Raw genomic sequence first — 14,897 nt, forward strand, 5'->3', positions numbered from 1 at the left:
GCATGCGTATGTGCACGTGTTCCTTGTACTAAACACCCCAAATCTCCTCATCTCCATTTGTGGCCCGGCAACTCTATCCTGTAATCTGTTTGAACTATGACCCTTGGCTGCATGGCAACTCTGACCCTGTAATCTGTTTTGACCTTTGACCCTGTCTGCATGGCAACTTTGGCCCTGTAATCTGTTTGACCTATGACCCTGCCTGCATGGCAACTTTGGCCCTGTAATCTGTTTGACCTATGACCCTGGCTGCATGGCAACTTTGGCCCTGTAATCTGTTTGACCTATGACCCTGGCTGCATGGCAACTCTGGCCCTGTAATCTGTTTTGACCTATGACCCTGGCTGCATGGCAACTTTGGCCCTGTAATCTGTTTTGACCTATAACCCTGGCTGCATGGCAACTCTGGCCCTGTAATCTGTTTTGACCTATAACCCTGGCTGCATGGCAACTCTGGCCCTGTAATCTGTTTTGACCTATAACCCTGGCTGCATGGCAACTCTGGCCCTGTAATCTGTTTTGACCTATAACCCTGGCTGCATGGCAACTCTGGCCCTGTAATCTGTTTGACCTATGAGCCTGGCTGCATGGCAACTCTGGCCCTGTAATCTGTTTTGACCTATAACCCTGGCTGCATGGCAACTCTGGCCCTGTAATCTGTTTGACCTATGAGCCTGGCTGCATGATGAAATGTTATTTGTCACATGAATGAAATATTATTTGTAACATGCTTAGTAAACAACAAGTAGACTAACAGTGAAATGCATACCTGGTCACTGGCAGAACCCACTGTGTGTGTGTGTGTGTGTGTGTGTGTGTGTGTGTGTGTGTGTGTGTGTGTGTGTGTGTGTGTGTGTGTGTGTGTGTGTGTGTGTGTGTGTGTGTGTGTGTGTGTGTGTGTGTGTGTGTGTGTGTGTGTGTGTGTGTGTGCGTGCGTGCGTGCGTGCGTGCGTGCGTGCGTGCGTGCGTGCCTGCGTGCGTGCGTGCGTGTGTGTGTCCAGTCATTGGCAGAACCTACTGTGTGTTTGAGACTGACTACAGTCAGATTGCACAACATCACTGATTACTCTACAAATCCCCTTGCAACAAACTGATCCCCTCTAACACGCTGCCTGTGTCTACCTCACACTGACTACATCCCAAATGGCACCCTTTTCCCATATAGTACACTGCTTTGGATTGATGAGCCCTGGTCAAAGTAGTGCACTATACATGGAATAGGGTGCGATTTGGGACATGACAGCTTCGATGTAGCCTACCACTGACAGACAGAGCAGTGCAGCCAATCACAGGGGATGGAATAGGACTGTGTTGAGCGAACTGAGGGGTTGCTAAAGCCAGTCAGATCACATGCTGTGTAATCCTGTAACAAATCGCCGGTCTGGCTGCGTAACATGAATTGATGGGGTTTTAGAGATGAGGGAGGGAGAGAGGGAGGGAGGTAACATGCGTGAGAGAGTTGTGAATGAATCCTCTGTATTTAAGATTATGCCATCTCTCACTCTAAAATTATTCCCTATCAAATGAGTCCATATCAAATGAGTCCATATCAAATGATTCCCTATCAAATGAGTCCATATCAAATGATTCCCTATCAAATGAGTCCATATCAAATGATTCCCTATCAAATGAGTCCATATCAAATGAGTCCATATCTAATGAGTCCATATGAAATGCTTTACTACCTGTCCAGTTCAGTCCGCAACATTCAGATGGAGCTAAATCAAAGATGTGCAGTTCTCTTTGTTTTTATGAGGATGTTTCTCTGTCAGTCATTGTGTGTGTGTGTATTTCTGTTCATCTACACTACAGTATGTTCAGGGTCCTTATCGTTGTGTGTGTGTCTGTGTCCGTGCGAGCTAACACACTGTGTCTGTCACTCTGTGTGTGTCCCCTCCAATTTAAACCCTGCAGGACAGAGATCTACGGCCAGAAGAGATTGAAGGTACAGATATGAGAGACATTACACAAAGCCAGTCAACACCATCATCCTCCCTCTGTCCCTGTTTCTCTCAGTCAACACCATCATCCTCCCTCTGTCCCTGTTTTCTCAGTCAACACCGTCATCCTCCCTCCGTCTATGTTTCTCTCAGTCAACACAGTCATCCTCCCCCTGTCCCTGTTTCTCTCAGTCAACACCGTCATCCTCCCCTGTCCCTGTTTCTATCAGTCAACACCGTCATCCTCCCTCCGTCTATGTTTCTCTCAGTCAACACAGTCATCCTCCCCCTGTCCCTGTTTCTCTCAGTCAACACCGTCATCCTCCCTCCGTCTATGTTTCTCTCAGTCAACACAGTCATCCTCCCCCTGTCCCTGTTTCTCTCAGTCAACACCGTCATCCTCCCTCTGTCCCTGTTTTTCCTCAGTCAACACCGTCATCCTCCCTCTGTCCCTGTTTTTACTCAGTCAACACAGTCATCCTCCCCTGTCCCTGTTTCTCTCAGTCAACACCGTCATCCTCCCTCTGTCCCTGTTTCTCCCAGTCAACACCGTCATCCTCCCTCTGTCCCTGTTTCTATCAGTCAACACCGTCATCCTCCCCCTGTCCCTGTTTCTCCCAGTCAACACCGTCATCCTCCCCCTGTCCCTGTTTCTCCCAGTCAACACCGTCATCCTCCCCCTGTCCCTGTTTCTCCCAGTCAACACCGTCATCCTCCCCCTGTCCCTGTTTCTCCCAGTCAACACCGTCATCCTCCCCCTGTCCCTGTTTCTATCAGTCAACACAGTCATCCTCCCTCTGTCCCTGTTTCTCTCAGTCAACACCGTCATCTTCCCTCTGTCCCTGTTTCTCTCAGTCAACACCGTCATCCTCCCTCCGTCTATGTTTCTCTCAGTCAACACAGTCATCCTCCCCCTGTCCCTGTTTCTCTCAGTCAACACCGTCATCCTCCCTCCGTCTATGTTTCTCTCAGTCAACACCGTCATCCTCCCTCTGTCCCTGTTTCTCTCAGTCAACACCGTCATCCTGCCTCTGTCCCTGTTTCTCTCAGTCAACACCGTCATCCTCCCTCTGTCCCTTTTTCATCCAGTCAATACCGTCATCCTCCCTCTGTCCCTGTTTCTCCCAGTCAACACCGTCATCCTCCCTCTGTCCCTGTTTCTCTCAGTCAACACCATCATCCTCCCTCTGTCCCTGTTTCTATCAGTCAACACCGTCATCCTCCCTCTGTCCCTGTTTCTATCAGTCAACACCGTCATCCTCCCTCCGTCTATGTTTCTCTCAGTCAACACAGTGATCCTCCCCCTGTCCCTGTTTCTCTCAGTCAACACAGTGATCCTCCCCCTGTCCCTGTTTCTCTCTCCACTCATATTATCAACATATTGTATTTACTCCCAGACAACACCAATAAATCCCAGTGTTCTGGCTCTACTGTGTTGTCCTCCCTCAAACTGAAAGATACTTTAATGTGGCTGCAGGATATTTTACACGCTCATACAGGAGTAATAGAGACCTTGTTCCCAATTGTATAAAACAAAATGTATCAGGGGGGCTGCAGCACCCTCATCCCTCCTACTTCCTGCAAATATGGGTGTGGCTTGTCGTCAAAGAGTCTAAAATGAATATAAGAAACAATGTCTATTTTTCTCATATCTATTCAACACCTCACCCCTCTCTCCTCTCCCCATCCCCCTCCTCCCTGTGCAGAGCTGAAGGAGGCGTTCGGGGAGTTTGATAAGGATAAAGATGGCTACATCAGCTGTAAGGAACTGGGAGAGTGCATGAGGACTATGGGGTACATGCCCACAGAGATGGAGCTCATCGAACTCAGCCAGAACATCTGTGAGTCACACACACGCACGCACACACACACACGCACGCACGCACACTCACACACACACACGGATGTAAAGACATACATGCACACATTGTGAGTGTGCACGCACGCAGCACACACACACACACATTAACCAGAGGAAGCAAGGGCATACCCTCTGTGTATAGTATTTGAAGCTCTTCAGCTCGCTCTTCAGCTCTTCATCACCCCTGTGACCATTTCTGTAATGACTCTTGTTTCCATCTAGGTGGCGGCAGAGTGGACTTTGAGGACTTTGTGGAGCTGATGGGTCCTAAAATGTTGGCAGAGACAGCAGACATGATTGGAGTGAAGGAGCTCAGGGATGCTTTCAAAGAAGTACGGAGAGAAAATATTCATCTTATTATATCTGTTTACACAAATGAAATGACAAGTTATTTTCTCTTAACCTGCTCTTTCTATCCATTTAATCTCTCCTCTCCCCCTCCCTTTCTACCACTCTCTCTCCCTCACCTCACTTTACTTCCTCCTGTCCTCCTCCTCCTTCTTCTTCTCCAGTTTGACTCTAACGGGGATGGTCAGATAAGCCTGGCTGAACTGAAGGAGGCCATGAAAAAGCTGGTGGGGGAGCAGCTCAACCAACCAGAGATCGACGAGATCCTCCGAGATGTCGACCTCAACGGGGACGGCCTGCTCGACTTTGAGGGTGAGGGGAGAGTGTAGGATGAGGGGGAGAAGGTGAGGGGAGAGTGGGAGGAGAAAATGGGACAGTTTTGTGGACTTTTAGGGGGGATGGGAGAGGGGGGGAGTAGGAGGGGGAGAGAGCAGGAAGAGGGAAGAGAAAAGGAGACGATTTGGTGAACTTGAAAAGGGAGAGAGGGTGAGTGAGGAGGGGAGAAAGGTGGAGGGAAGGGAGCGGGAGGAAAGAGTGTGAAGAGGAGTAGAAAGAAACTAATAGAGAAAGAAGGAGAGAGAGGGGATAAGGGGAGAACTAATGGATCAAAGAGGAAATGTGACATGAGATATGATGAAGGTTGCTCTCTGCTACAATACTATGTTCACCCTGTTTCACCATACTAAACTCACTATGTTGTGACAACAATGCTCACCATGTTGTCACTATTCTATTACTCACCATGTTGTCACTATACTAATACTCACCATGTTATCACTATACTAATACTCACCATGTTGTCACTATTCTTTTACTCACCATGTTGTCACTATTCTAATACTCAGTGTGGTGTCACAATACTAATGCTCACCATGTTGTCACTATTCTATTACTCACCATGTTGTCACTATTCTATTACTCACCATGTTGTCACTACACTAATACTCACCATGTTGTCACTATACTAATACTCACTGTGTTGTCACTACACTAATACTCACTGTGTTGTCACTACACTAATACTCACCGTGCTGTCACTATACTAATAGTCACTGTGTTGTCACTATACTAATACTCACCATGTTGTCACTACTCTTTTACTCACCATGTTGTCACAATTCTAATACTCAGTGTGGTGTCACAATACTAATTCTCACCATGTTGTCACTATGCTAATACTCACTGTGGTGTAACTATACTAATAGTCACCGTGTTGTCACTATACTAATACTCACCATGTTGTCACTACACTAATACTCACCATGCTGTCACTACACCAATACTCACCATGTTGTCACTATACTATTACTCACCATGTTGTCACTATACTAATACTCACCATGTTGTCACCACACTGATACTCACCATGTTCTCACTATACTAATTATCACCGTGTTGTCACTATACCAATACTCACCATGTTGTCACTATACTAATACTCACCATGATGTCACTACACTAATACTCACCATGTTGTCATCATATTAATACTCTCCATGTTGTCACTATACTAATACTCACCGTGCTGTCACTACACTAATACTCACCGTGCTGTCACTATACTAATAGTCACCGTGTTGTCACTATACTAATACTCACCATGTTGTCACTATTCTTTTACTCACCATGTTGTCACTATTCTAATACTCAGTGTGGTGTCACAATACTAATGCTCACCATGTTGTCACTATACTAATACTTACTGTGTTGTAACTATACTAATAGTCACCGTGTTGTCACTCTACTAATACTCACCGTGTTGTCACTATACTAATACTCACCATGTTGTCACTACACTAATACTCACCATGCTGTCACTACACCAATACTCACCATGTTGTCACTATACTATTATTCACCACGTTGTCACTATCCTAATACTCACCATGTTGTCACCACACCGATACTCACCATGTTCTCACTATACTAATACTCACCGTGTTGTCACTATACCAATACTCACCATGTTGTCACTATACTAATACTCACTGTGTTGTAACTATACTAATAGTCACCGTGTTGTCACTCTACTCATACTCACCATGTTGTCACTATACTAATACTCACCATGTTGTCACTACACTAATACTCTCCATGTTGTCACTATACTAATACTCACCATGTTGTCACTACACTGATACTCACCATGCTGTCACTACACTAATACTCACCGTGTTGTCACTATACTAATACTCACCGTGTTGTCACTATACTAATACTCGCCATCTTGTCACAACACTAATACTCACCATGCTGTCACTACACTAATACTCGCCATGCTGTCATTGTACTAATATTCACCGTGGTGTCACTATACTCATACTCACCGCGTTGTCACTACACTAATACTCACCATGTTGTCACTGCACTAATACTCACCATGTTGTCACTATACTAATACTCACCATGCTGTCACCAAACCCACCATGGTTTCACTATACTAATTCTCAACGTGTTGTCACTATACTAATACTCACCATGTTGTCATTATTCTATTACTCACCATGTTGTCTCTATACTATTACTCACCATGTTGTCATTATTCTATTACTCACCATGTTGTCACTACACTAATACTCTCCATGGTGTCACTATACTTATACTCTCCATGTTGTCACTATACTAATACTCTACATGTTGTCACTATACTAATACTCACCATGGTGTCACTATACTAATACTCACCATGTTGTCACTATTCTATTACTTACCATGTTGTCACCAAACCCACCATGTTGTCACTATACTATTACTCACCATGTTGTCACTATACCAATACTCACCATGTTGTCACTATACTAATAATCACCATGTTGTCACTATACTAATACTCACCATGTTGTCACTACACTAATACTCACCATGTTGTCACTATTCTATTACTCACCATGTTGTCACTACACTAATAATCACCATGTTGTCACTATACTAATACTCACCATGTTGTCACTACACTGATTCTCACCATGTTGTCATTGCACTAATACTCACCATGCTGTCACTACACTAATACTCACCGTGTTGTCACTATACTAATACTCACCGTGTTGTCACTATACTAATACTCGCCATCTTGTCACAACACTAATACTCACCATGCTGTCACTACACTAATACTCGCCATGCTGTCATTGTACTAATATTCACCGTGGTGTCACTATACTCATACTCACCGCGTTGTCACTACACTAATACTCACCATGTTGTCACTGCACTAATACTCACCATGTTGTCACTATACTAATACTCACCATGCTGTCACCAAACCCACCATGGTTTCACTATACTAATTCTCAACGTGTTGTCACTATACTAATACTCACCATGTTGTCATTATTCTATTACTCACCATGTTGTCTCTATACTATTACTCACCATGTTGTCATTATTCTATTACTCACCATGTTGTCACTACACTAATACTCTCCATGGTGTCACTATACTTATACTCTCCATGTTGTCACTATACTAATACTCTACATGTTGTCACTATACTAATACTCACCATGGTGTCACTATACTAATACTCACCATGTTGTCACTATTCTATTACTTACCATGTTGTCACCAAACCCACCATGTTGTCACTATACTATTACTCACCATGTTGTCACTATACCAATACTCACCATGTTGTCACTATACTAATAATCACCATGTTGTCACTATACTAATACTCACCATGTTGTCACTACACTAATACTCACCATGTTGTCACTATTCTATTACTCACCATGTTGTCACTACACTAATAATCACCATGTTGTCACTATACTAATACTCACCATGTTGTCACTACACTGATTCTCACCATGTTGTCATTGCACTAATACTCACCATGCTGTCACTACACTAATACTCACCGTTTTGTCACTATACTAATACTCACCATGTTGTCACTATACTAATACTCACCATGTTGTCACTCCACTAATACTCACTGTGTTGTCACTAAGAAAATACTCACCGTGTTGTCACTCCACTAATTCTCACTGTGTTGTCACTACACTAATACTCACCATGTTGTCACCAAACCCAACATGCTGTCACTACACTAATACTCACCATGTTGTCACTATACTAATACTCACCATGTTGTCACTATACTAATACTCACCATGTTGTCACTATTCTATTACTTACCATGTTGTCACCAAACCCACCATGTTGTCACCAAACCCACCATGGTTTCACTATACTAATTCTCAACGTGTTGTCACTATACTAATACTCACTATGTTGTCATTATTCTATTACTCACCATGTTGTCTCTATACTATTACTCACCATGTTGTCATTATTCTATTACTCACCATGTTGTCACTACACTAATACTCTCCATGGTGTCACTATACTTATACTCTCCATGTTGTCACTATACTAATACTCTACATGTTGTCACTTTACTAATACTCACCATGTTGTCACTATACTTATACTCACCATGTTGTCACTATACTAATACTCACCATGTTGTCACCAAACAGTCCATGTTGTCACTATACTAATACTCACTGTGTTGTCACTATACTAATACTCACCATGTTGTCACTACACTAATACTCTCCATGTTGTCACTATACTTATACTATCCATGTTGTCACTATACTAATACTCACCATGTTGTCACTATACTACTACTCACCATGGTGTCACTATACTAATACTCATCATGTTTTCACTATTCTATTACTCACCATGCTGTCACTATACTATTACTCACCCTGTTGTCACTAAACTAATACTCACCATGTTGTCACCAAACTCACCATGTTGTCACTACACTAATACTCTCCATGTTGTCACTATTCTAATTCTCTCCATGTTGTCACTATACTAATACTCACCATGTTGTCACTATACTAATACTCACCATGTTGTCACTATACTAATACTCACCATGTTGTCACTATGCTAATACTCACCATGTTGTCACTATGCTAATACTCACCATGTTGTCACTATACTAATACTCACCATGTTGTCACTATACTAATACTCACCATGTTGTCACCAAACAGTCCATGTTGTCACTATACTAATACTCACCGTGTTGTCACTATACTAATTCTCACCATGTTGTCACTATACTAATACTCACCATGTTGTCACTATACTAATACTCACCATCTTGTCACAACACTAATACTCGCCATGCTGTCACTATACTAATACTCACCATCTTGTCACAACACTAATACTCGCCATGCTGTCACTAATACTTGGTCACTACACTAATACTCTCCATGTTGTCACTATACTAATACTCACCATGTTGTCACTATACTACTGCTTACCATGTTGTCACTGTACTAATACTCATCATGTTGTCACTATTCTATTACTCACCATGTTGTCACTACACTAATCCTCACCATGTTGTCGCCAAACTCACCATGTTGTCACTACACTAATACTCTCCATGTTGTCACTATTCTAATACTCTCCATGTTGTCACTATACTAATACTCACCATGTTGTCACTATACTAATACTCACCATGTTGTCACTATACTAATACTCGCCATGTTGTCACTATACTTATACTCACCATGTTGTCACTATACTAATACTCACCATCTTGTCACACCACTAATACTCGCCATGCTGTCACTAATACTTGGTCACTACACTAATACTCGCCATGCTGTCATTGTACTAATATTCACCATGTTGTCACTATACTCATACTCACCGCGTTGTCACTACACTAATACTCACCATGTTGTCAATCCACTAATTCTCACTGTGTTGTCACTACACTAATACTCACCATGTTGTCACCAATCTCAACATGCTGTCACTACACTAATACTCACCATGTTGTCACTATACTAATACTCACCATGTTGTCACTATACTAATACTCACCATGTTGTCACTATTCTATTACTTACCATGTTGTCACCAAACCCACCATGTTGTCACTATACTATTACTCACCATGTTGTCACTATTCTATTACTCACCATGTTGTCACTACACTAATAATCACCATGTTGTCACTAAACTCATACTCACCATGTTGTCACTACACTAATACTCAACATGTTGTCACTATTCTATTACTCAACATGTTGTCACTACACTAATAATCACCATGTTGTCACTATACTAATACTCACCATGTTGTCACTGCACTAATACTCACCATGTTGTCACTATACTAATACTCACCATGTTGTCACCAAACCCACCATGGTTTCACTATACTAATACTCACTGTGTTGTCACTATACTAATACTCACCATGTTGTCACTACACTAATACTCTCCATGTTGTCACTATACTTATACTCTCCATGTTGTCACTACACTAATACTCACCATGTTGTCACTGCACTAATACTCACCATGTTGTCACTATACTAATACTCACCATGCTGTCACCAAACCCACCATGGTTTCACTATACTAATTCTCAACGTGTTGTCACTATACTAATACTCACCATGTTGTCATTATTCTATTACTCACCATGTTGTCTCTATACTATTACTCACCATGTTGTCATTATTCTATTACTCACCATGTTGTCACTACACTAATACTCTCCATGGTGTCACTATACTTATACTCTCCATGTTGTCACTATACTAATACTCTACATGTTGTCACTATACTAATACTCACCATGGTGTCACTATACTAATACTCACCATGTTGTCACTATTCTATTACTTACCATGTTGTCACCAAACCCACCATGTTGTCACTATACTATTACTCACCATGTTGTCACTATACCAATACTCACCATGTTGTCACTATACTAATAATCACCATGTTTTCACTATACTAATACTCACCATGTTGTCACTACACTAATACTCACCATGTTGTCACTATTCTATTACTCACCATGTTGTCACTACACTAATAATCACCATGTTGTCACTATACTAATACTCACCATGTTGTCACTACACTGATTCTCACCATGTTGTCATTGCACTAATACTCACCATGCTGTCACTACACTAATACTCACCGTTTTGTCACTATACTAATACTCACCATGTTGTCACTATACTAATACTCACCATGTTGTCACTCCACTAATACTCACTGTGTTGTCACTAAGAAAATACTCACCGTGTTGTCACTCCACTAATTCTCACTGTGTTGTCACTACACTAATACTCACCATGTTGTCACCAAACCCAACATGCTGTCACTACACTAATACTCACCATGTTGTCACTATACTAATACTCACCATGTTGTCACTATACTAATACTCACCATGTTGTCACTATTCTATTACTTACCATGTTGTCACCAAACCCACCATGTTGTCACAAAACCCACCATGGTTTCACTATATACTAATTCTCAACGTGTTGTCACTATTCTATTACTCACCATGTTGTCTCTATACTATTACTCACCATGTTGTCATTATTCTATTACTCACCATGTTGTCACTACACTAATACTCTCCATGGTGTCACTATACTTATACTCTCCATGTTGTCACTATACTAATACTCTACATGTTGTCACTATACTAATACTCACCATGTTGTCACTATACTTATGCTCACCATGTTGTCACTATACTAATACTCACCATGTTGTCACCAAACAGTCCATGTTGTCACTATACTAATACTCACTGTTTTGTCACTATACTAATACTCACCATGTTGTCACTACACTAATACTCTCCATGTTGTCACTATACTTATACTATCCATGTTGTCACTATACTAATACTCACCATGTTGTCACTATACTACTACTCACCATGGTGTCACTATACTAATACTCATCATGTTGTCACTATACTAATACTCACCATGTTGTCACTATACTATTACTCACCCTGTTGTCACTAAACTAATACTCACCATGTTGTCACCAAACTCACCATGTTGTCACTACACTAATACTCTCCATGTTGTCACTATTCTAATTCTCTCCGTGTTGTCACTATACTAATACTCACCATGTTGTCACTATACTAATACTCACCATGTTGTCACTATACTAATACTCACCATGTTGTCACTATGCTAATACTCACCATGTTGTCACTATGCTAATACTCACCATGTTGTCACTATACTAATACTCACCATGTTGTCACTATACTAATACTCACCATGTTGTCACCAAACAGTCCATGTTGTCACTATACTAATACTCACTGTGTTGTCACTATACTAATTCTCACCATGTTGTCACTACACTATTACTCTCCATGTTGTCAATATACTAATACTCTCCATGTTGTCACTATACTAATACTCACCATGTTGTCACTATACTAATACTCACCATGTTGTCACTATACTAATACTCACCATCTTGTCACAACACTAATACTCGCCATGCTGTCACTATACTAATACTCACCATCTTGTCACAACACTAATACTCGCCATGCTGTCACTAATACTTGGTCACTACACTAATACTCTCCATGTTGTCACTATACTAATACTCACCATGTTGTCACTATACTACTACTTACCATGTTGTCACTATACTAATACTCATCATGTTGTCACTATTCTATTACTCACCATGTTGTCACTACACTAATCCTCACCATGTTGTCGCCAAACTCACCATGTTGTCACTACACTAATACTCTCCATGTTGTCACTATTCTAATACTCTCCATGTTGTCACTATACTAATACTCACCATGTTGTCACTATACTAATACTCACCATGTTGTCACTATACTAATACTCGCCATGTTGTCACTATACTAATACTCACCATGTTGTCACTATACTAATACTCACCATCTTGTCACAACACTAATACTCGCCATGCTGTCACTAATACTTGGTCACTACACTAATACTCGCCATGCTGTCATTGTACTAATATTCACCATGTTGTCACTATACTCATACTCACCGCGTTGTCACTACAGTAATACTCACCATGTTGTCACTCCACTAATTCTCACTGTGTTGTCACTACACTAATACTCACCATGTTGTCACCAATCTCAACATGCTGTCACTACACTAATACTCACCATGTTGTCACTATACTAATACTCACCATGTTGTCACTATACTAATACTCACCATGTTGTCACTATACTAATACTCACCATGTTGTCACTATTCTATTACTTACCATGTTGTCACCAAACCCACCATGTTGTCACTATACTATTACTCACCATGTTGTCACTATTCTATTACTCACCATGTTGTCACTACACTAATAATCACCATGTTGTCACTATACTAATACTCACCATGTTGTCACTACACTAATACTCACCATGTTGTCACTATTCTATTACTCAACATGTTGTCACTACACTAATAATCACCATGTTGTCACTATACTAATACTCACCATGTTGTCACTGCACTAATACTCACCATGTTGTCACTATACTAATACTCACCATGTTGTCACCAAACCCACCATGGTTTCACTATACTAATACTCACTGTGTTGTCACTATACTAATACTCACCATGTTGTCACTACACTAATACTCTCCATGTTGTCACTATACTTATACTCTCCATGTTGTCACTATACTAATACTCACCATGTTGTCACTATACTACTACTCACCATGTTGTCAATATACTAATACTCATCATTTTTTCACTATTCTATTACTCACCATGCTGTCACTATACTAATACTCACCATGTTGTCACTATACTAATACTCACCATGTTGTCACTATACTAATACTCACCATGTTGTCACTATGTTAATACTCACCATGTTGTCACTATGCTAATACTCACCATGCTGTCACTATACTAATACTCACCATGTTGTCACTATACTAATACTCACCATGTTGTCACCAAACAGTCCATGTTGTCACTATACTAATACTCACCGTGTTGTCACTATACTAATTCTCACCATGTTGTCACTACACTATTACTCACCATGTTGTCACTATACTTATACTCTCCATGTTGTCACTATACTAATACTCTCCATGTTGTCACTATACTAATACTCACCATGTTGTCACTATACTACTACTTACCATGTTGTCACTATACTAATACTCATCATGTTGTCACTATTCTATTACTCACCATGCTGTCACTATACTATTACTCACCATGTTGTCACTACACTAATCCTCACCATGTTGTCGCCAAACTCCCCATGTTGTCACTACACTAATACTCTCCATGTTGTCACTATTCTAATACTCTCCATGTTGTCACTATACTAATACTCACCATGTTGTCACTATACTAATACTCGCCATGTTGTCACTATACTAATACTCACCATGTTGTCACTATACTAATAATCACTATGTAGCTCATTAAAAAAATGTAGCTCATATTTTGTGTTCTTTCCACAGAGTTTGTCAGGATGATGTCTCGCTGATTCTCCTGGCCAGAAGACCGTGACGACATGACTTTAAGAGACTAGTAAACAACAAAACCTCCTCTGTTAGATGTTATGGACCAGTCCTCAGTATATTGTTGTACATGTAATTACAGTATTATTGATGTATAAATATTGTATGTTGTTTTTCGTGTATTTGTTCTTGTTTTTTTCATTGCTATAGCAACAATCCCTCCTAGTACTGTATGTTTTTGTTGTATAACTGTAACACTGTAATGATAATAATAATAATATTTGTAAAGTGCTTTTCATGTATTATGTTCAGTGCTACACTATGTTATCAGCTAGTATTGCTTTTGTATAGTTTCAGCCAGTCATTTTAAAAGTAGTGCTCACTTAGGTTGGAGTCATTAAAACTCGTTTTTAAACCACTT

At 40.9% G+C, this 14,897-nt stretch overlaps 1 protein-coding gene across 2 annotated transcripts in view; it reads left to right on the forward strand.

The window, feature by feature from the left end:
- LOC116372116 (calcium-binding protein 2-like) overlaps window positions 1-14,897 on the forward strand; it is a 45,879-nt gene extending 30,982 nt beyond the window's left edge. For both annotated transcript variants that reach the window (XM_031821218.1, XM_031821219.1), the window contains exons 3-7: window positions 1,915-1,945; window positions 3,647-3,781; window positions 4,024-4,133; window positions 4,314-4,461; window positions 14,477-14,897. In XM_031821218.1, the coding sequence (XP_031677078.1) occupies window positions 1,915-1,945; window positions 3,647-3,781; window positions 4,024-4,133; window positions 4,314-4,461; window positions 14,477-14,502 (450 nt within the window). In that variant the 3' untranslated portion in view covers window positions 14,503-14,897. The remainder of the gene's footprint in view (window positions 1-1,914; window positions 1,946-3,646; window positions 3,782-4,023; window positions 4,134-4,313; window positions 4,462-14,476) is intronic.

The sequence above is a fragment of the Oncorhynchus kisutch genome, unplaced genomic scaffold (genome assembly GCF_002021735.2).
Source record: "Oncorhynchus kisutch isolate 150728-3 unplaced genomic scaffold, Okis_V2 scaffold3927, whole genome shotgun sequence".
Taxonomy (NCBI): Eukaryota; Metazoa; Chordata; class Actinopteri; order Salmoniformes; family Salmonidae; genus Oncorhynchus; species Oncorhynchus kisutch.